This window comes from Podarcis vaucheri (assembly GCF_965113315.1).
Source record: "Podarcis vaucheri genome assembly, chromosome: 14".
Classification (NCBI taxonomy): Eukaryota; Metazoa; Chordata; class Lepidosauria; order Squamata; family Lacertidae; genus Podarcis; species Podarcis vaucheri.
Window position 1 is genome coordinate 21,072,210 of NC_138752.1, and position 23,023 is coordinate 21,095,232.

The window sequence follows — 23,023 nt, forward strand, 5'->3', positions numbered from 1 at the left end:
CCTCTCAGATTTATTCAAAGATTGTAAACCCATCATCTCACCAGAAAGTTGCAGCAAAGTTCTGGACACATGGCCTCATATTGTTTGAGTTCTGATTCAGGCCGGTCAAGATCTGGTTTTGACATGAGCTTCTCAACATCTGTCTCTAAGTCATCATCCTGCAGAATAACAGAAAGAAAGGTAATTGTGAAAGGCATCATCTACTGGTACCAGGGTTAGGGAACCTGTGGCTCTCTGAATTATGTTGGACTTTAGCTCCCATTATGCCAGGACATTCTCTCTCCCCCTCCCTCCCACTCCACCCATCTCCGTGGTGGTGCCTCATGTCAGGAATGGTTAATTCTTGGTTGAAGGATTGCTTGGGCTCCCTAAACAAATCTCTCTCTATCTCTCTCTCTCACACACACACATACACACACACACACGAACCTCTCCATTTTTGTCAATAGGGAGGTGGGTTTCAAGGCAGCGTACTTGGTGTTCCCCACCTTCACAACAACCTTGTATATGGGTTAAGCAGGGATGGATAGGAGCTGGCCCAAAGTCATCTGGTGAGCTTTATTTGTGGTTGGGTGGGAATTTGAACTCAGGTCTTTTATAAAAAAAATTCCTTCCAGTAGCACCTTAAAGACCAACTAAGTTAGTTCTTGGTATGAGCTTTCGTGTGCATGCACACTTCTTCAGATACACTGAAACAGAAGTTGGTCTTTTATGTCCTAGTTGAACATTCCAACCACAACACTGGCTGCACCTGTTAAAGTTTCCTCTTCCCACATCTATTAAAGATGTTGTTTATTATTCAACGGATGGACGGTTGGCCTTAAACAGTGTCCAAAAGAATACATACCTCCTCCTTATTCTCCACATCCTCATTCTCTATGTCCTTCTCGATTTCTTCTTCAACATCATATTCACAATCATCTGCAAGAAGGTAAAAGAGAGTATGAGTCATTGAAAAGACTAAGAGTCCTACTGATGACCAAACTACCCAAGAGGTTGAGCTCTTTCACATCCAAGGATAAAGAGCAGGAAGAATTTCACAGCACATCAACGCCTCAGCTGTTTCCTAACATGCAGGAGTTATCTTTTTTTAAATGACCCTTTTAAGCAGGAGAGGGAAACCTGTAGCCCTCCAGATAGCTAGCTTTAAAAGAGGATTAGACTAATTCATGGATGATATGTCCACCAATGGCGACTAGCTATGATGGTTTATGTTCTGCCTCCGTAGCTGGAAGCACTGATGCTTCTGAAAACTGGTTGCTAGAAACCACAGGAAGGAAGAATGCTCCTGTGCTTGAGTCTTGCTGGAGGGTTTCCCACTGATGCAACTGGCCACCACTGTGGGAACAGGATGCTTGCCTGATCCACCATGCTCCCCTTATGTTCTTAGATATTCCTGGACCTCAGCTCCTATCACCTCTGGCCATTGGCCTTGCTGGCTGGGGCTGATTGTAACTGGAGTCCAACAACATCTGGAGGGCTGCAGGGGTCATAGGAAGCTTATTTATATGAAGTTGGACCATTGGTCCATCTAGCTCAGTACTGACTACACTGACTGGCAGTAGCTTTCCAGGACTTTTAGGAAGGAGTTTTCCCCAGCCCTACCTGGAGATGCCAGAGATTGAACCTGGGACCTTCTGCACGTGAAGGAGATACTCTACCACTAAATGACAGCAATTCCCCAAAATGAAGCTCCTCCTCATTTTAGTAAGGCTTGCACAACAGAACATCTGGCAGATTTTGCTTTAGCTCACTCCTTCTCCCTTTTCAACCTACCCTTGCCAGCAGCTCCTCCTTTTCCACTGTTACTCAACCCTAGCACATATGATGATAACTTCAGTTCAGTGGCAGCTGGGGCCCCTTGGGACTGATGGAGCAGAGAGCAAGGAGCCCAGCAGTAGGTGGAGCCAGAGCCAATGACATGCAGAACCAACCCATTCTAGTTTTGTCCCCATCCTCCTTCCTGCTAAGTTCTACAAGGGCAACACTCAGACTGTTGGGGAGGAAACTGACAAGACAGTGGCACCCCCTGGGCTGGTTGTAAGTTTTAAAAAAGCAGGCCAGTAGGAACTGACTGGGAACCAACAGAGGTTGGTGGAGCAGTCCCCCATTCATTCAATCTTGATTCATACCTTTCCCCTTCCCACTTAACACATTGAAGTAATTTACAGTACCTTCAGACTTTGGATGTGAAGGTCCAGTTGCCCCAGGGATGGGAAAGGAATAGGAGCTGCTGAGAGTAGCTGAAGGAAGTGGCGTCTTGGGGTAGGTTTTCCTCAGGATCTGAATCACCGTATTGACTATTGGATCCAGACTCTTGCTGCCCAAGTAGTCCTAGATACCAATGAAGAAACTTTGACAGTTCTTTCCCTGCTGCAATTATTCCTCAAGACGGGGATGAGGACTCTCAAGCCAATGAATCAAATACCTTCAGACCTTTACAAGTGAGCCTCAGAACTCCTCTGAGTTCACACAACTTTCCAGTTTACACCCCTTATCCCCATGCAACATCCCTCAATGGCCATGCTTTGTGTCCTCCTTTGGCGCTTTTGCCTGACTGGAATGTTTCCTTCAACTGTGATTATGCCTCTCGCTGGTCTGGAATGAGGGTGGAAAGCTCTGACTTTTACCATGCAGAGGTAAGAGTCACACTTTTTGCTCTGCCCACTTCTGCTTCTGGCCCCTCCCACCACTAGCATGCAAGCCCACCCCTGGAAGGATGCCGAAGAGCAAGTGCCGCACTCAGGCTGAAAGGAACTCCTCATTCTCTGCTCAAGATTTTTATCCACAAGGATCTCAGCTACTCCTGGAGATTTTGCTGCACCATCCTAACAATGTTTATTCAAAAGGATAAGAAACGACAAAGACAGCTCTCTGTGGAAACATATGAGTGGCAGGCGCAGCCCTGACTTCCTGTGTAGGGTTGTTCAAGAATTCTGATGGAAATGGAAATGGAAACAGGAATTGCCGATTGTAGCTAATTCATCACTTGCCCAGAACAGAAATCAATCCAGCGAATACAATTGATATTTGCTCTTGTTGCTGCTGCTCTCAGTCCAGAAATAATACTTAATTTATTAAGTTTCTTTCCCATTTGCATTGTGTTTCCTTTGTGTTGGAATGGATAGGGTATAATAACACAAAATAGCAATAGTAATTTACAAAATTAATTATGCAATTTATGTAATTTCACCCACATTGGACAGTGAGATGAATAAAGTGATTTTGGACAGAAGACAAACTGCAGCAGCATGCAGACAGTGCTCCATGCAACTAATACAAGCCAAAACAGGAAACAAGGCCTTTGTACATTCTTATTCCTCTCCTGAACACTGATTCATGCACTTCTGCCAGATCTGGTGGGGAGGCAGGTGCTCCCATGAACCTATGAAATGTCCTTCTGGATCAGGCCATGGTCTGGTTTAATCCAGCATCCTATTCTCATAGTGGCCCTTTTCTGCACTTTTCCCAGATCTACAACTTCCTTTTGCAGGGGGTGGAGGTGGCAGTCAGAACAGTGCAATGTATTCCAAATATGCTCACACTATGGATGTGCATCAAGTCATTACACTCAACACAGGTGGAAGCTGTACATGTTCAAGGGTTTGCATTAAAGAGTGTACACTTGTTGATTTGTACAGCTTCACCATTGAATAGACATGAATATACACTCAGTATGCTGATTGTACACTCGTTGCATGTAACATGTGAACACGCCTACTGGCAAAATACCACCATCCGTAAACATCAGATACAGGGTTGGAGTCTACAGGAGGGTTTTTTGATTGTTAGATAGATTTTTTTATCCCATTTCCATTAGTAAAAACTGGCTCTGTTGTCGTTGAAACTGCATTGCTGTCATTATTATTGAACAACTGGATTGGTCAACTTGCTAAATTCAGTGATTACTTCTTTTAACTTCTAAAGCTGTTCAAATCCAGTAGACTGGTCATTAGCTGGCTTTGATCCCTAGAAACTGCATCTGACTTTTCTTTTCAAAATAAATTTTGTTATTAGTAAACAAAAATAAAGTAAAGGTAAAGAGCATAAACAAATACTGTTACAGCAGGTTTAAAGAAGCATAAGGTTGCATATTATCATTGAACTTGTTCCAAATCACTGCCTAAAATACCAATTTTTCCATAAACCTTATAAACTGCTGCTAATATTATAATATCTAAAAAAAATGTGTGGGGGAACGTATCTCTGACTGTATCTGAATGGATTGAGAAAATTTGGTCCATAGTAACTATGATTCAGCTAATTTATTATAAAAGAATTCAAACTGCAACTGGCTTTTCGTGCATTACCTAAGACTATTTTTCATAGAATCTGCCAGATTTGGTTCTGTGGATGTTTTTCTCTGAACTCAGCTGGAGAAGAGATTCTCTTACACAAATGAGTCAGCACAAGTTGCTTCTGCCCTCTGGGATAGAAGCAGAGCAAGTCCTCAGCATCAGGTAATGCAGTCAGAATGCAAGGATGTCTCTGATTCCACCCCATTATTCTCTTATTTGATTTGCCCTGCACCCCATGATTGGTGCTAGGTGAATGTTGAGAATTAATTCTGGAATTGGAACATGGGCAGTCTGCATCTAGACATTACAGATGCACTTGTCTTCTTCTTCGTCTTCTTCTACTCGTAGCCGAGTAAGATTGTCTTCCATAAACACAGTTTTAAAAGTGAGTCTGTAAGTGACTGTGAAAGCCAATTCTGGATCCACATGTCCTTCCACAGTGGGAGCATAGGTTTCAGTGCGGGAGTTGATCAAAGTGAGGGTTTGCCAAGTGTGCCTTCCTCTTAACGCATTTCTCCCTTTCGTCACACTGACCAACACACAGTCTTTGCAGTTAGGCTCTATTCCATTGGCATGAGTAATCACCGGTAGATTCTTATCTGCTGCAGCCTTCATCCACCTTCACAGCCATTGTAACATACTGCTTGTTATCTTCCGCCTGTTCTGCTGTTGAGGACTTTTTGAATCATGCTTTGTCTAGCTCCTCCCCTTTGACCTTACCGTCTTGGGTGACCCTGCTGGGAGTACGAGACTCCCCACAGCTTCACTCACAAGGGTCATAGGAACATGCAAGCCCACTTAGCACAAGGTGATGATCCAGCGAGTGAGAGATACACTTGTGCCCATTGACAAAACACATGCACAATATATGTACAATTGTCTTGAATAAGTTTTTCAAGCACCACATCTCAATGGTAGAGTATCTGCTTTGCATGCTGGAGGCTCCAGGTTCAATTCCCAGTACCTCCAGGTAGGGCTGGAAGAGACTCCCTGACTGACCGGTGCAAGTTACTGTACTGAGTTAGATGGACCAATGGTCTGAACTCAGTATAAGGGCAGAGTCCTATGTCCTATGGCCATCCAATTGCTATTGAATTGTGCCATTGCATAGGCAGCTTCCTGTGTCCCTTCAGTGTTTTGCTGAAGTGCACATCCGCTCCTGCACATTGATATAAGCATCACAGACCAAAAAGAATCTTGATGCAACCAGACACCCAAGCACCCTGGTTTTTAGTTTTGGCAGTGTTTTGTCAATGTTTGCAGATGCATGAGTAACAAAGAGCCGAAGGGAGATGTGAAAGAGCTGAAAGCTGCCTGTAAAGTGCTCTGAACAAAATCCGGAAATTGAAAGGGGGGAGAAATCCAGTGGAACTGGCAACTAATTGTCGCAGCATGGAATGGTGCTGTTCAGGATTTCAGCGACTCCATTCCATTGCCCGCTCCACATTTTCCATTTTGTCCGCAACAGGTTGTTGGCATTCCATGTCTATTGAGGCTGTTCAGTCCTCATCCAGCTGTTTTGAAGGAGGTGTATGGTTTATTGGAGGAGGAGGGCTGCCCTAATCCCCCTAACACTTCCCTCTTGCGTGTGTGGTTGGTGCCTATTTGGCAACATTAAATAATAATAAAAATGAAACTCTTAGCTTGAACCTCAGAAGTAGAGGGACTGAGAGAACAATGGAGATTCCCCAGCGTGTTGGCTTCATTTCAGGAACAAGGCTGGTTAATTCAGAAACCGCAAAAGGTTGGGAGGAAATTCACAGGAAGAGAACCTTGGACGAATCCTTACTGCTTTGGTTGTCAGCTAAGCACAAGCCTCTGCAATTCTCTCCTTACATTTTTTTAAAAAAAACCCACCAACCTTTCCCTGCCTGCTAAATGACCGCTGTCTTGGTGGTGAGGGCAGAATTCTTAACCATTTCAGATGTGTAGTGTTCCATAATCTTGGAGGCATTGCTGGTACAGCTCACATACCCAAAAGAAAAAAGAAAAACCCGCCTCCAGAGAGGGAGAAGCAGAATGGCAACACGATCATATATCTTTGCTGCTAAGCTGCATGATGCCCATCTACATAAGAATGTGATTGGTTTTTCATCCCTGATAATTTGAGGGAAAGCCTTCCAATTCCCCCATAACAGAAGCAAAGCACGAAGCTCAGTATTGCTGTGCAGAATAGGTGTGTGTGTTTATTAAGACACGCAGCCTGCAACAAAATGTTGCAGTGTGTGCTCACCATCCTAGCAGGAATTGCCCCATACTCCAAGATACTATCAGTTCTTAAGAGCTTTAGGGAGGGCTGTGGCTCAATGGTAGAGCATCTGCTTCGCATGCAGAAAAAGATCTCAGGTTCAATCATCAGCATCTCAAGGTAGGACTGGGAGAGACTCTCCATCTGAAACCCTGGAAAGTCACTGCCAGTCAGCGCAGACAATACTGAGTGAAATGGATTGTTGGTCTGATCCACTGTAAGGCAGCTTTCTATTATTATGTATATTTCTACTGTTGTAGATCTAGAGTTAGCAAATGTTAGAAATTAGTAAAATGGTAGAATTTGGATAATATTTAGAGTATTGATGGGAAGATTCTGGGCCAGTGGAAAAAATAAAGGCAAAGCTTCATTTCCAGATCAGGGTCTCACCTAGGATAGAGACCGTTGTTTTTTATTTTGTTTATTATTATTGATGATGATGATAATAATAATAATAATAATAATAATAATAATAATAATAATAATAATATACTGCCCTATACCTGGAGGTCTCAGGGCAGTTCACAGAACAAAATCAAAATATAAAACCACATAATCAAAATAAAAACAATACCCCCCCAAAAAAAGAACCTAAACGAACTACCTGCTTCTGGTGCCCAAAAACCAGTTCACTCCTTCTGTTCCACCCTGCCAGTCTTGGGAAGAAACTAAGCACAAAGCTTGACTCAGTACAGTCAAACTTCAGTTGTTGAATGTAATCCATTCTGGAAGACTGTTTGACTTCCGAAATATTTGACAACCGAGGCGCAGCTTCCAATTGTTTGCAAGAGCTTCCTGCACTCAAGCGGAAGCTGTGTCGGACGTTCAGGTTCCAAAAAATGTTCAAAAACCAGAGCATTTAATTCCAGGTTTTTGTCATTCAGAAGCCAAAACATTTGAAAACTCTTGCTCTTTTGGTGGCGGGTAGAGATCACTCAGGGTCCAAAGACTGAGCAGAATCGACCACAAACACCCCCGTGATCGACCAGCTGGGGATGCCTGTTCTACAACATCAGAGGTGGGGGGGCGGTATTTCAGCCTGAGGGCCACATTTATCTCAAGGCAACCTCTTGAGGATCACATGTTAGTGTTGGGTGGAGCCAGAATCAAAAGTGGGCCGAGCAACTTTAAATTTGCCGTAGACAAGTTTCTACATTCACACCCACACACCCCTCTCCGTCTTCCATCCAGGCATGCAAGAGACATCAACAGAATTCAAGGACAAGCACTTGGGGGGGCAATCCTGGGCAAATGAGAAGTGTGGTCTGGGGAGAGTTCAAAAAGCCTCCTTTCATCCCCTGGGGCCTGAGGTTCTCCCACTCCCACTTTAGAGGAAAGCAACCTTCAAATGCAATCCCAACGGATGCCAGGGCTTCTGCAACAAATGTTTGATCACCTGGGTTGTTTGAAAGAGAGTCTCCATGCCACGTGCGAGGAGGAACGCTTCTCTGCCAGACCGAACATTGGTGATGTGCTTGAGGCAAAGCAGGAGACCCCTCCGGATGTGGACATAACTGTTGGAAGTATCGTGGTGATGCCAGTCCTGGTACAGCCGGAGCAGTTTATGAATATAGCCTCTGTTCACAGCTCGCCGGCTATTCGACTCTGAAAGCAGAGGACAACAGGTGACTTAGCAGCTGCTGGGAAAGTGCGCAAATGAGGACACAGCTATCATTTACACAAATGCATGCATTTTGTTCCACCCGACATGCTGTTTCTCAGGGCTATTAATATTTGCAGGTGTAAAAGCGATTCTACCAGGAGATTTCTATTTTCCACTGACAATGCATGACCCAAATCAAAATCTGTCTGGTTCCATGCAGACTTCCTTCCCTCATTGTCTTTGTAGTTGTACACTCTAAGCTGAGCTATAACTATAAGCACTCATCTTTTCCCCCTTGGGAAAATGCATCATAGATTTTGTAGCTGTAAAGATGCATAAATTTCGTTAGGTGCCATGTATTTTTTTAACTCCAGTGCTTAAATGTCCACTGTATCTTTGCAAAGGAGGAGGATGTGGAGCAAAGCAGAACTGGCCACACCTTTGTCGCCTTATTGTTCACACCCCCATGATTTCCTGGTCCAGTAGGCACCATTCATCACTGCTGATACAGTAGATGAAAGTTAAACTTATTATGATGCAAGACTATGCAATGCTTGGCGAGAACTTCTGGATGAGAGAGCAATGGCTCTGACAGATGCAAGGCTGATTTTGCTTAAACCCACCCTAATGAAATTATCCATTTCATAAATCTCAAGCAAAGCCCTAACCGACAGCATATCACACAGCCCATGTGGCCCCATATCATTCAGTGAGATTGTGTTTGGCTTTGGGAATATGTGCTCCCATTGTAAGGGTCTTTTTTTTAATAAAAAAAGGTCAGACTCATCAAAAGCTGTCAGAAGCATGGTAATCAAAGAGACCATTGAGCACACCTTCTTGAATCACAATCATAGGGGCTGCGATCATTCAGACTGTCTGGTTTGTGGCTTAAGTGTTTTCAAGTCTACTAAGGCACCAATCCTTTGTGACATTATCAAATTGGTCCACAGATACCAATGAAGCCATAAACAAGTGAAAGGACAAGGTTAACACCAGCTCCATTTGTCAGACCAGTCCCAGCTTCAGAGATAACCATCAGCGTGTGTGACATGAATATCTGTGCTAGAAGCAGAGCCTTTCCAACCATCACCCCAAAGCTTTGGAATGAGAAATTGCTTTTGTTGAAAGAAGAGATCATGGACCTTCCTTTTTTTCCACCTGGTTCTCTCAGTAGGTTGTTGCAGGGACCAGTAAAGGCCTCTTATATACCTGCTCAGGTTGTCCTTTTATATACCTGCTGGGATTGACAAGGCATCTGACCCTCACCTGAATCTCATAACTCTCCGGACAGGTGATTTGGTCTGCAGCCACAGTGTGGAAATAAAGGAAGAGATTGCCCACCAGATACCAGGCACTCTACTATTTAAAATAGGCCCCAGTGTTTTTGTTACAATCCCCTTCTCAATTAAGTAATCAATTTTAATCTAGAATTTAAATTCTCAAAACTTTCTTATTTGTTAATTTGAGCATTACAAACAGTATTTCTACCTGCAACACACTTGAGCAAACCCGCTTCTCTTCCTTTCACAGATATTTTGTTGCCATTTGCAACTGTATCTGCCTCTAATTAGTTATCATTTAACTCTTTGGGGAAATAATTAGCATTACACATCATGTGCATGGAAGTTGCCGAACCAATTAACCAACAAGAAAGATTACTGCTACTAGCACCAGTTTTCCCCTAACTTAATATTGCTGGATAGTTTTGATGAACTGCAAAAGCATTTTTAGTTTGCTTTCTGTTGCCACCCTGGACCTTTTCTTTATTAGTGCCACTTTGTTTTGTACGATTCCTTGCAAATGAAGGAAAACAACTTTTCTGCTTGTACATGTTGATAATATAATTTTGGTTACTGAGAACAAACAAGATTGTACAAAAACAAGATTGGGCGCAGGCCTGGCCAGGACATAGGTGTCTTGACTGTGACAAAGGTGACCTGTGTGCTTGCTTAACAGCTGTTGGGAACTTCAAGGTCCCTGCTCTCCCTTCATATGGCCTTTGTACTGGACCTGGAGCCTCCAATAGAGAGCATTCCATGTCAAGAAGGAGGGCAAGTGGGCATCCTATCAAGTGACAGAGCAGGAGCTACACAGAGCAGGGCCTTTTCTCTTGTGGTGCCCATTGTATGCCTCGCTCTTCCCAGACCTTCTCTCTTTTGGCCTGTATTTTGGAGCTTTATAATTTAGGAAGACTTTGGAAGAACTGGTTGACGAGTCTTATTAGTTGCTAAAGTATGAACGGATTTTATTTGCTGCTATTCTGTACTTCTGGTGCACCAGGGTTTACACCAGCATAATAGGGTTGGCCAGGCTGCCAGAAGGGATACAATTTATGAGCTTTCTCCATTATCTGCAAAGCAGGGAGTGTTCAGTCAACAGTGCAAAGGCTGGGCTGAAGCGCTCCCTGCTGGTTACCTGCTTTCAGCAATAGGGGTCACTGTTTGGTAGTACCCAATTGGATAGCTGTCAGATTCTAGAGCTCCCTATTGGTGGATCTTAGGTAATTCACAAAATACAGAGTCCATTCATAAAACACAGTGTTCATTCATAAAGCAGTAACATAAATCTCCATTGCTACATATTGGGTGTATATTTCAGCGGTTGAACGTACAGGTTTATGGCCATGCTGTAGTGTAGTGCTTAAGCGACTGAATAAAAGGTGGCTGGGCTCATTGTCTCAGGGTTTGGGGTGGGGGAGCAGTGACAAAACTGATTTCCAATAAATGTGCCCCTTTATTTCCATAATAAGTCCTTGGGTCCATATTCTAAATAGTGACACTAGGGACTTAGAAGGTGCAGGGCTTGTCAGTCCAAACCCTGCACAGTTCCATCAGGGCTGACCTTAAGGTAATTGGAGCAACTGGGCGATATTGGGCCCCGCGTGCCACTCCTAAGGGGGCCCTGCACTAGGGCAATCTTGATGGATTTTATTTGTATTTATAAGATTTTGCAGACTTTGGCTGTGAACTGGTGCCCTGGGGGGGGGATTCAAGTTGCGCCCCACTGCTTCAAATTGGGCCCCACTGGTTAGCCCTGAGTCTCATAGTTGCTGGGCCTGAGTTGCCCTGCCCTTGCATGAAGTCTTGGGTTTGCAATTTTGGGAGAGGGGAGACTGTGGCACTGGGGAGAGGGCAGGCTGGTGAGGCCCCCTAGACTTAGAGGCCCTAGACTTCAGCCTACATAGCCTATACATAAATCCAGCACTGTGGGAAGGACCCCATAATCCCTGGAGAGGCAGTGCTAGTCAGTGTAGACCATGGGTAGGCAAACTAAGGCCCGGGGGCAGGATCCAGCCCAATCACCTTCTAAATCCGGCCTGTGGATGGTCCGGGAACCAGCCTGTTTTTACATGAGTTGAATGTATGCTTTTATTTAAAATGCATCTCTGGGTTATTTGTGGGGCATAGGAAATAGTTCATTTTTTATTTATTTTTTTTCCAAAATATAGTCCGGTTCCCCACAAGGTCTGAGGGACAATGGATCAGCCCCCTGCTGAAAAAGTTTGCTGACCCCTGGTGTGGACAATACTGAGCTGACTCAGTATAAGGCAACTTCCTATCTTTCCTATAAATTCCACAATGTTTTGACTTGTTTTTCTTGCAAATAAAGAGTTATCTGAGTCAAAGCACACTGGATGATTTGTGGATGACTTTCCTTTAAGATCTTTCTTCTGCCACCTTAGGAACAGTCATTTTCTGCTTTGGGGAACATTTTGGGAGTATAATTGCCGGTCTCTTTAAATTGCTCATTGTCGCTGTTGTTGTTTTTTCTCAGAAAGAAGCAGAACAATCCGCTTTCCGGGGGCCCCTCCTCTTTTTTCATTTTTTTTCCTTCTTCCCATAACCACCAAGCAAATGCCTCCAAGATCCGCTTCAGCTCGCTAATTTCCTTTAAAAGATGCACAAGTTTTTAATGCTGGTGAATGCTGATAGTCGGCAGTGACAAATATGACCAACATTAGATTAAAATAACTGGCTGATAAACAAATTACTCACTAAAAATAAATATTGGATTAAGGGCTTTGGAGGGTAGCATAGTTATGGTAAGAGTGCCACCATGTGGAGCCAGGAGAATATCGTTTGGAAGGAAAGAGAGGGTGGTGGGGGAGGGGAGGCAAGCAGTGACAGCTCAGATTGTATCCTGCAGTCTTTGAATTAATGCACCAGTTATTTAAATTACAATGTTCAGAGCGTCTGTGTGAGTGTGTGTTTATTTATTTTTGGAGTGACATTTGGCATGTATGTGTTTGTGCACACGTGATCCTATGCACATTGACTTGGAAGTAAGCCCACTGAGTTTAATGGCATTTACTCCCTAGCAAGTGTTCGTAGGATTGCAGCCCTGTTTATTTCATGCATTCCCTATTTCCCTAGTGGGTTAAAGCTCCCAAGGCAAACTGCAATATACAAAGGGAGGCATCCAAGTAACACGCCGTGTCAGTGCAAGGATTGACGCTTGCACAGCAGAACTTCCCCTCTTCTCCTCCCACCATGTGCCCCTTGAATCTGTTCTAGAGGCAGATTTGTGAAAGATATGGGGCACAAAGGGAGAAGAGGGAGGAGGTCTATTGTGCAAGCCTAAATCCATCCACAGATGGGACTCTCTGGTTGGATATACTGCCCACATAGTGCAAACCCCTAACTTTTGTAACAGAAGTAATAGCTCCCAGTTAAGTGTTGGAGGGTTCTTAGGTTGCTCTGCTGTTTTCATAACACTTGGGGTCACTCCTGTCATTAGGCAGAGTGAGGCAACTGCCTCAGGTGTAAAAAGCTGGGGGGTGGGCAGCAGCAGTGAGGTGCTGGAGAGGTGCATGCCACGTGGCCTGCCTTGCTAAAACATGTCCTAGAGTCATTTTCAGACTTTTGCTTTCCAGGTTGGATGATTGGGAGTGGGTGGGGTGGGTTGGTGTGAAATTTACATTCATTGCTTCATCCACATCCAGATTTGCCCACCACTAGCACGTCTTCCCAGAAGGGAATGTGGCCCTCTAGCTGAAAAGTGTTCCTCACCCCTCCTGTTGAGCAAATCTGTCTCAAGAGAGATGAGAAATTCCCACGTGCACCACTCTGGGCTCTGTTACAAAACCAAGGATTTGTGACTTCAGTGACTCCTAATGATTAGTCCAAATTGTATTAGCATTTTATACCTTGGGCTGACATGGTACCCTGTATATGCTGTGGACTACAACTCATCCCTGTCATCCCTGACCATTGGCTGATAGTAACTTGACTCCAACAACATCTGGAGGGCATCATATCTGATCAGATATCATCTACTCTGACTGGCTCTACCTCTCTAAGGTCTCAGACAGATGTATCCCTTCTCAGCTGTCCAAGATCCTTAAGGTGCTAGAGATTGAGCTTTCTAGATGCTAATGTGTTTGCTCTTTCGCTGAGCTGGGACCAACACAACCTAGGAAGATGCTGTTCATTAAGTCACACCAGAAGTCTATCTAAACTGCTACTATCTGCTCTGATGAACAGGACTTCTCCAAGCAGAGATTTTACCCAGGCTTCCTATTAGTGGTGCTCTCAGGGAAGGACTTTTGGGCAAATCCAAACAAAGCAGGGGGGGTTAGCCAAATTTTAAGTTTCCATCTCAAGACAGAAGTGGGACCACGCTTTACCTAGTTCAGCCTTTGCCAACCTGGTGCCCTCCGGATGTTTTGGATTGCAACTCCCATCAGTCCCAGCCAGCACTGCCTGAAATTCAACAGTGAGTGGGGCCTGTTTGATCTCAGCTGGGAGGGAGGTCCACAGGACTGAGCCCAGCGTTACTGAATGTACAACTCATGGTGAATATAACCCATGCATCTACATCTCACTAACAGAGAGTCCTGCAAATCAGGCAACGATATAAGAAATCATGAGGTATCCCGGACCTAAGTTGTTATGGGCCTTCTAAATTAATAGTAGCAAATGGGCAGCTAGTACAAGATTTTAAGGACTGGAGTTATGTGCTGGAGGCAGAGGCGGTTTTAGTGTACCACAACTGGTTCGGCTGCACTGGGCACCACACAACCGGGGGCGCCACAGCAATGCCATGGATCGGAGTGAGAGGGGCAAGGTGCACTGAATTTTAGCATCGCATGGGACACTGCTGAAATTTGAGTGCTACTTCTGGTGGTGCTCTGTCCCTCACCCCCCCAACAGTCTAGCCACAGCATTTTGCACTAGCTGAATTTCTAGGCCAGGCCCAAGGGTAGAATAGTAAAGGGTGACCTAGCTGTACAACTGCATCCCACCCGATAAACTGAAATTCAATTGGAAATGCCAGAAATTGAACTTAGGACCTTCTACTTGCAAAGCATGAGCTCTGCCACTGGTCCGCACCAACTCCACATTGTTGCCTCGGTATTTATGCTCAACAAAGGTACCCTCCTAGCCTTGTGATCTGTTCTCTGCCTCCTTTTGCCCTTTGCTTATTTTTTTTGCCAAGACTCCAAACTCAAACACTAATATTGACTAGCCTTCTGGGTCAAAAACAGTAATGTCAGGTCTTGCTACTGACAATCAAGCTGCAACGCACGCACACTCGCAAATACCAGAGGGGGAACAAAACCTGACTTGTGGAATTTTCTCCCACGTACAGTGACTCCTGTAGCATATGTCTGACCAGGTGTTGTTGTGTTAATGCTGCATCTCTACTGCCGGTGTTACTACAATACACACCACACAGTGCTATGCCGACGTAATAGATACCACTTCTTCCGCTCTGTGCCAGGTGTAGCTGTAGTCATGCCAATATCAGCAGGGACACCACAGAGATTTCAGGCTCAGCTGAGGTCATCAGGAAGAATCAGCTGTTCTGTATGTTTGGAGGTCTTCTGGAAGCCCGTCCAAACATACAGAACAGCTGATTCTTCCTGATGACCTCAGCTGTACGTTTGGAGGCCCTACCATTTAAGCAGAGTGAGCCACCTGAAGCAGTGTTTCAGGGCCAGCCCTATCAATAGGCAGAGGAAGCAAGTTTGGGACTAGGACATAAAACTAAACTGTACATAATCAAAAAAGAAAGCAAAAGCTTTTGATCTCTTCCTTGTGGCCACATCAGAGGAGGAGAGAGGAGGAAGTGGCTAGGTGTGATGTTTGAATGCAGCCAATACTGCTACTCAAATCTGTTATCTTTGTTTACACACACACACACACACACACACACACACACACCCTCTATAAACAGATAACAGGTTTCAGGACTGGTCCCTTCCCCAATCTCCAGTGTCCTCCAGAAACCATCTTCTAACAATGTCCTCCCATCAAGACCCATTCCTTCACCATCTTTGGCCATTACAAAACACTGACCAAACACTGGTGTACTGTGCCCAGGCTTTGCTTTTCAGGGGAGCCCATAGCGAGAATCTCACAACCCTGTTAGAGGACAATTTAAGTGCATCTTTAACCAGAACACCCTTCCTGCTTTTAAATGAGTATAAGACAAGCAGAGTATACACTGCAGAGGAAATGAGAGCATTATGCAGCAGGTTTATTGAAGAAAAACAATCCTCCAACAATGTATAACAGTGGGAAATAGGGAGTGGCTCAGATACTGACCCTTGGTGCATAAGACTAAAGGGCTACAAGCACAGGGACATCTTCATTTTAACCAGTGAAATACTGGAGGGTGTGGAATAGCACCCACAGTGGCCAAAGTGAAAGATAAATTGAGAACCTACATCTAAGTCTAATTGACTCCCTCATCAAACCAACCCATGCAGAGGGTGGCTTGGCTTGCTTACATGAATAAACTGGAGTTAACCAATGCCTGCCTTCTGCTTCCTCGTCCTTGCTAGATTAACTACACAAGTGATCCCAAACAGTCAGGGATCACACCATGAATGGTCCCTGCTTGGATAGGCCACTGTGGTGTGGCTTCATGTTGATAACACTGAGGGGTAGGGCAACGTAAAAGAATAGGGGAACTTTCCCCCCCCAAAAAAAAAAAGTTGCAAAAATAAGACTGGGAAAAGGTGATAATTCTCAGCAACACCTTTGTACTGTTGTCTCAGCTCTAACTAAGCTTCAGTGATATGAAGGTCCTGGAGATGCCCAGGAAAAAAGGATAGCAAAGGGAAACTCTTCCCTTCCATTCCATTCGTTTCCGCTCTGGAGCGGCCTGATCATCTCCCTTATTAAGATTTAATGTCTGAGCCAGAAGGTGTTTCCTCGTTGCAATAATTTGACCTTTAAGTGCCCAGGTTAATGCTAGAGTATTATTTGCAAACGGAGAACATGAACTGCCTCATTTAAGTACAGCTTTCTCTGGATCCAATTTTTCACCAATGATTCATTCCTAATGCTCATAAAAAACAAGGAGAGAGGGAGAGAGAAGGAGACAGGGGCAACGAGGAAGAGAAGGAGATCATGGGTGAGAGAGAGAAAAAGGACAATACTTGCATTGTGATTTATAGTCGGGAAGATTGTCTGCAATGGTAGAGCACTCTTTCTTAATCAAAGCTTTATTAAATTCTGGTAATAAAAGGCTAAGTGTTTTTAGATGGGGAAGAGGCATAATAGGGTATAGCATTCTCTTCACGAACATTCATCCTGAGTGTGCGTGGGCTCATATAAGAGGCCTTTCCATCTGACAGATACTCTAAAGGGTAGATACAAACTGTCGCACATCAGTGCTACCAAAACCGTTAGCATGCGGTCATGATGTTCAAGTTCCCCTACCCCTCGCACCCCCTTGGCCATTTCAGATTGGATCAGAAACGAACAGAAGTATCCCCCATATATATATATATCAGAAAATCCACCAATCCAGATTAACACACCCAAGTACCATTGGAACTGGTGGGACGTAAGGCAGGAACCCATATGGTAGATGGAGCAAGATCCAATTGCAGTTAGAGCCAACTAATTCTAGTTTTGTTCCTAGTCTCCTCCCTGCTGAATTCTACAAAAGCAACACACAGACTAAGCTGGAGGAAGCAGGCAACCAGACACATCCTGTGGACTAGCTGTAAGCAAGAAAGCAGGGTGGGGCAGGGCAGGGAAGCTGATTGATGTTGGCTGGGTAGTGCAAGGCTTCTCCTAATGGACCAGCCTTCACTGCCAGGTCCTCAAATCCCTCTCACTTCCTCTCACCCGCTGCAATGCATCCTTGAACTCTCTTAAGGTGCTGCCCCCCACCCAGCCCACGTCTGATAGTTAAGTCTTTATTGACCAAGAAACACACACAGCAGCTCTCGCAGTGCTCCAGATACACAGACACAAACACTTCTAGACTCTAGGCAGCTGTCCTGCCCTGAAAAGCAGTTGCAGCAACAGGGGCACCACACACATACACCCAGCTTGTGTATCTGACGGGGGGCACACACATGTAACCTGAGGCTCTGCCTACAAGGAAGCAATCACTGCACTTCCCTCTTCAAGCCCTTCCAGGAGACAGGGGGTGGGGGTGGCAGGCAGCCTACTTGCCCATCTCTTCCCTGAACACTCTTCCTCCTCTGCTACATCCAGCATCCCTCCCTCCCTCTCGGACTGCTCTGTCCCTTCCTCCTGCTGCTGCCCTGGGTCCTGCCACACAGCAGCTCACCGGGGTCTCTCAGGCAAGGGTCTTCCCCAGTCCTGCCTGGAGATGCCAGAAATCGAATCTGGGACCCCCTCCATGCAAGGCTCTAACCCCAAGCCAAGGGCCCTCCCCTATGGTCACTGCCAGTCAGAGTAGACATTGCTGGGATAACAATGGCATGTCTCAGGAGAAGGCAGCTTCACAAACATCAGAGCAGTTAAGATATTAATCTTGCCATTTTAGAAACGGCACCCCGGGGGGCATTTTCCCCTCTTACTGCTTTTGTAAGTTATGCATTTCAAGGCACAGTAAATAAGGTAGGACATGACCTAAATATCACATGCAGCCTCCTCTCTTTTTGCTGTATTAGTCCTCTGTGCCCTGTTTGCAGTTTCAGACAAGCAGTACTGATTAGGATGAAGGAGGAAAGAGGATATATCTTTGGGGAAACAGGAACATTTCTACCTACACAGACAGTGCAGGAAAGGGGAGGGGATGGGTGGAATTCAGCGAGGAGGTGGAAAAGCTTACTTGATTTCAACAAAGCTGCCAGAGCTTCAACTGCTGCCCTAGGGAAAGAAAAGAAAAAGAAGGGAAATATCATTTTCTTCCATAATTTCTGTAACCTTTGGCTTCATAATCTCTCCCGCGGTTCCCCCAGCTACTGCAAACTGAGCAGAAGAGCTCTGTGGAAAAACCATCACACTTCCATCATCTTGCACCAGCTTGCAAGGCCTTATCCTTTGCGTTTGGCTCAGTTCTACAATTAGCCTTCTAGCCTTGCATTAGTGTTACACTGATCTGTAGTGACCAGTCAGTACAAACAACTACCCAGTGCGTCGTGAGGAATTAGGTGGAATGCTTTTCTTGACACGACTCCTCCAGATCTCGCTCTCTTTTGCTGTCTAGGAAGCTCCCTGTGACCAAGTCAGACCACTGGGTCCATCTGGCTCGGTGCCAGATACATAGGCCAGCCATTGTTCTCTAGGATTCTGTGCAGGAATCTCTCCTAGCCCTATAGCGAAATGCCAGGGGTTCAACCTAAGACCTTCTGCATGCAAAACAGATGCTCTGCCCCTGAGCCGTGCCCCTTCCCCCAATCTCTCAGTGCTGGGAGAAGCTGGTTCTGGATTTCAGTGAACTTCCTGGTGCCTAAGCCATGACTGACCACAAAATATTTCCAGGAAGTACATTCTGGGATTCTAGCCGGGAACTTGTCACTGGTTTTCTAAACCAGTTGCACATCAGCACTGCAAACATAGATATAGATATAGAACTAGATATATCTGTCAGGGACTGGGCAGAGGAGGAGTGGTGAAGACCACCTCCCCAGCCTGACCCTTCCAGAGAAGAAGAAGAAGACAGTTCAGAATTACAACAGGGGTTTGAGGGAGATAACAGCTCATGGTAGATGGTGGGGAAAGCTGGGAAATAATGGGAGAGGAGGAAGAATAAGCACCAGAGAAGAAGAAGAAGAAGAAGAAGAAGAAGAAGAAGAAGAAGAAGAAGAAGAAGAAGAAGGAGGAGGAGGAGGAGGAGGAGGAGGAGGAGGGTTTGGATTTGATATCCCGCTTTATCACTACCCGAAGGAGTCTCAAAGCAGCTAACATTCTCCTTTCCCTTCCTCCCCCATAACAAACACTCTGTGAGGTGAGTGGGGCTGAGAGACTTCAGAGAAGTGTGACTAGCCCAAGGTCACCCAGCAGCTGCATGTGGAGGAGTGGGGAAGCAAACCCGGTTCATCAGATTACGAGTCCATCGCTCTTAACCACTATACCACACTGGCCACAGAGGGCGACAGCTGATGGACACAGTGTCTTTAGAAAGCATTCACCCTCTCCCAGGCATTGAAAGTAGGAGAGCAAAGAACTCAGAGGCAGAGGGAACTTCTCAGCACCCGTAGTGGTGACGCATGAAGGGAGAGAGGGAGGGGCTGGAGACTCACTCGGGGCAACGACATTATTTCAAGAGGATGCATTTCCAAGCCTCTCTCTGTGAATATTGAATAAAAAGCAGTTGGTAAGGACTTTTCCTTGTCTTATCCATTCCTGGCAACCTACCATAGGAGGTTGGATCCTCTGCCACTTGACAATATGTATCTTGTATATCTTGATTTTTACCTTTTTGTTCTATTACAGTTCTTATATTTGGGTTTTAATGTTTCTTTTTATTTTATTTCTGTTATCTTTGGGATAAAAATGTCTCAAGTAAATGTAATAAACATATTAGCATAATAACTATTATTAATATTGTAAAATATTATTAATGGTACTGAAAGCTGATGGGTGGCCCATCAGGATCAAGGCAGCCAAACTCCCCCTGCAAAGCACATCTCACAGAAGAGGTGTTCACACAGTTACAAGTTATGGCAGCTCCTGTGCGCTTCTGTCACTGTGCTTTTCAAGCTGGGTTCACATAGCATTAGTCACAATCCATCTGCATCCTGTAAGTAAGTAAGTCAGTAAGTAAGTTCCTAGCCTAGCATGCTAACCATTTAACCAAACAGCTCCACCGTATACATAACATCTATTCCCCCATTGAACTTCAAAGATGGAGGACTGGTACTTCCAGGTCAGACGTCATGCGGAAAAGTGCCGAAATGCCATTGTTGGGGCAGCTAGCAAAGCAGCTGAAAAGACAAGTTTCTGGAGCATAATGTTGCTGCTCTGTTTCCCTGCTTCTAGGAAGTTCTATGTGTCCACAGCATGCCACATACTGGCATCTTCAAAGCCCCACATGCCCGCTGCGTTGTTTCACTGAAATCACTATATAAACAAAGCCTCCGATAAATCGCATTAGCTTTCTCACCAAGCCAATTATCAAGCTGCAGTTGGAAATAAATATTTTATTGCCATTCAGCTGCCATTTATCGTGTATTCAGCTCGGCAGCCAAGCAGAGGCGAGATTGCAGGGCAGAGAAGCCCACTAGCACCCGCTGTTCCAAGGCTGGCCTTCTTCCTTGTTTACAATGCAATCCCACCCCCCTCCCCACAAAATGAATCAATTGGAGTCCAGAAAAAGCTTTGCAAACAAGCAACAAATCACCATGTAAAAGCCAGCTGGGCTGATGCTTCAGTGCACTGATTGAAAACTAGGGCAGTGATCAGAGCCGCAGAACAGGAAGAAGAAGGAGAAAAAATTATAATGGCCAGGTGGTAACCGAGTGGTGGCCAGTGAGACACCAGCCAGTTTTGTGTATCAGAATGCCACCTGATGGAATGGGAATGAGCAGGCTGTGCCAGGAACACGGCAGTATTTCTTTGCTACATCTCCTTCTGTGTGCACCTGTATATCTGTGCACAAATCAGAAGTGATGCATAAATGACAACTGGGTTTTAACAAGGAAGATGGGGAACATCTGCCCTGTGCCGAATCAGACCCACGGTCCATCAAGCTCGGCATTGTCTGCACAGACTGGAAGTGTCTCCCTCTGGTGAAAACCATACATCCTGCAGAAAGGCTAATTCATATTAGGAAGCTGCCTTTCACCCTCTGGCCAGTGACCCCACCAGCAGTACTGTCTACTCTGCCTGACAGTGGCCCTCCAGGGTTTCACAGGAGTCTTTCCGAGGCCTCCTTAGACATCTCGAGGATGGCACCTGGGACCTTCTGCGTGCAAAGCAGATGCTTTGCCACAGAGCTTCAACCCTTCACGCTAAGAAGCTGCCAGAAAGTCAGACCCTTGGTCCATGTAGCTGATGACACTTACTGGAGGTGGCTCTCCAGGGTTCCAGGCAAGGGTTTCTCCCTGATGAGAGATGCTGGAGGTTAAACCTGGGATCTTCTGCTTGGAAAGTAGATGCTCTGCCACTGAGCTATCTCACTTCCCAGGATATAAGGAGGGATGACTCTTCCCATTCTCCCTTCTCTCCCCCACCACAATCACACAAGGATTATGATTGTGATAATCATAGGTATGGCCAGTGAAATTCTCAAAGAGATGGTAGATGCAAGCATACTCACAGGTGAGTCTGGTTGGCCACTGTGGGAACAGAGTGCTGGGTTGGATGGCCCATTGGCCTCATCCAACAACCAGAATCTTCTTATGTTCTCTGCCACCTGAATGGAGACCGCAGAGGGGCTGTGGACCTCTAGTGCCTGAGATGCAAGGTCAGTCTCAGAAGAGCAGGTGTATCCTGCCCATTAAAAAAATAAGTCCCATCAATGGGTTGAGGCTGAGTTCATCCTAGGAACATGTGAGCATGGTCCATCTAGCTCAGTTTTGTCTACACTGACTGGCAGTGAAAAAATTCTGCACCCTTGCTTGGGTTCCAAGGCTCCAATCCTTGGTCTCCAGGTTCTGGATCTGACATTCTAGCAACACTAACATGGGAAAGACCAGTCCTTACTTAGACCCTGCATTTCATGTATGTTACAGCCTTGTTGGATTGCCAGACTTCCATGGCTAACCTGAAGTCTCCAGGTTTGCCTACCCCTCTTCAGATGGCAGGTGGTGGGTTTGAATCTCCAGTTGAGAGATGATGATGATGATGATGATGATGATGATGATGATGATGATATGATTTTTAAAAATTATTAAGCATGCAGCTTGCAAGGTATAGCCCAATGGGAACATTTAAACCTATCTGGCCAGAAGCAAGTAGGCTAGATTAAATGTTCCCTGCCCAGGCGCCTGAAACAGATGAGAAGAAATGGTCCCCTCACTTCGGCTGGACCTGAGAACATCCTCTGTAACTAAGCTTTCTATCTTACTTTCCAGTAAGTGATGTGAGGTCTGGGATGCTCCTGACCGTGCAACAGGAGTGATGCAGTAGAGCAGTAAAGCGAGAGGGGGACACTGTGTCATAGATATGGCAAGTTGACAAATTCACTGCTACATACTGAGAAAGTGAGAGCAGGAGATGGGTGGTTTTTGTGAACATGGTCACCTGGTATCATCATAAGGCAAAGCAATGTTCTTTCCTCCAGCATCAGAGGGAGATAATGAGATGAAGAAGGAGAGAGAAGCGAGGATCTGGATAGAAGTGGGGGGCAATAACCAACAGTAGAACTGCATGGCAGAGAGAGAGAGAGAGAGAGAGAGAGAGAGAGAGAGAACTACAGAGAAAGTGAAAAGACTCTGAAGCTGTGAGCATATGCTGCAGCAGAACTCTTGACATTGTGCCCAGTGGAAAACCTGATAATTGTCTCAAGAAAAGATGGGAAATACACAGACAAAGCTCCATTCCAAAAACCCAGACCTTCACCAAGGAGATTCTGATGAATCCCTGTGACAAAGAGCCAAGTTTCACTCCACCAAACTCTTTTAAATCTGCCTCAAAGAGAGGGATGAAGGGAAAGAAGATAGATGATAGATTAGATCAGGCTTCCTCAACTTCAGCCCTCCAGATGTTTTGAGAC

General features: G+C 45.3%; 1 protein-coding gene across 1 annotated transcript in view; it reads right to left on the minus strand.

The window, feature by feature from the left end:
• AGBL1 (AGBL carboxypeptidase 1) overlaps nucleotides 1-23,023 on the minus strand; it is a 410,764-nt gene that overhangs the window by 323,282 nt on the left and 64,459 nt on the right. Inside the window, exons 6-10 of the mRNA XM_082198360.1 lie at nucleotides 18,194-18,231; nucleotides 7,943-8,151; nucleotides 2,175-2,334; nucleotides 848-921; nucleotides 42-158 (exon numbers count right to left, since the gene is read on the minus strand). Of these exons, the coding sequence (XP_082054486.1) occupies nucleotides 42-158; nucleotides 848-921; nucleotides 2,175-2,334; nucleotides 7,943-8,151; nucleotides 18,194-18,231 (598 nt within the window). The remainder of the gene's footprint in view (nucleotides 1-41; nucleotides 159-847; nucleotides 922-2,174; nucleotides 2,335-7,942; nucleotides 8,152-18,193; nucleotides 18,232-23,023) is intronic.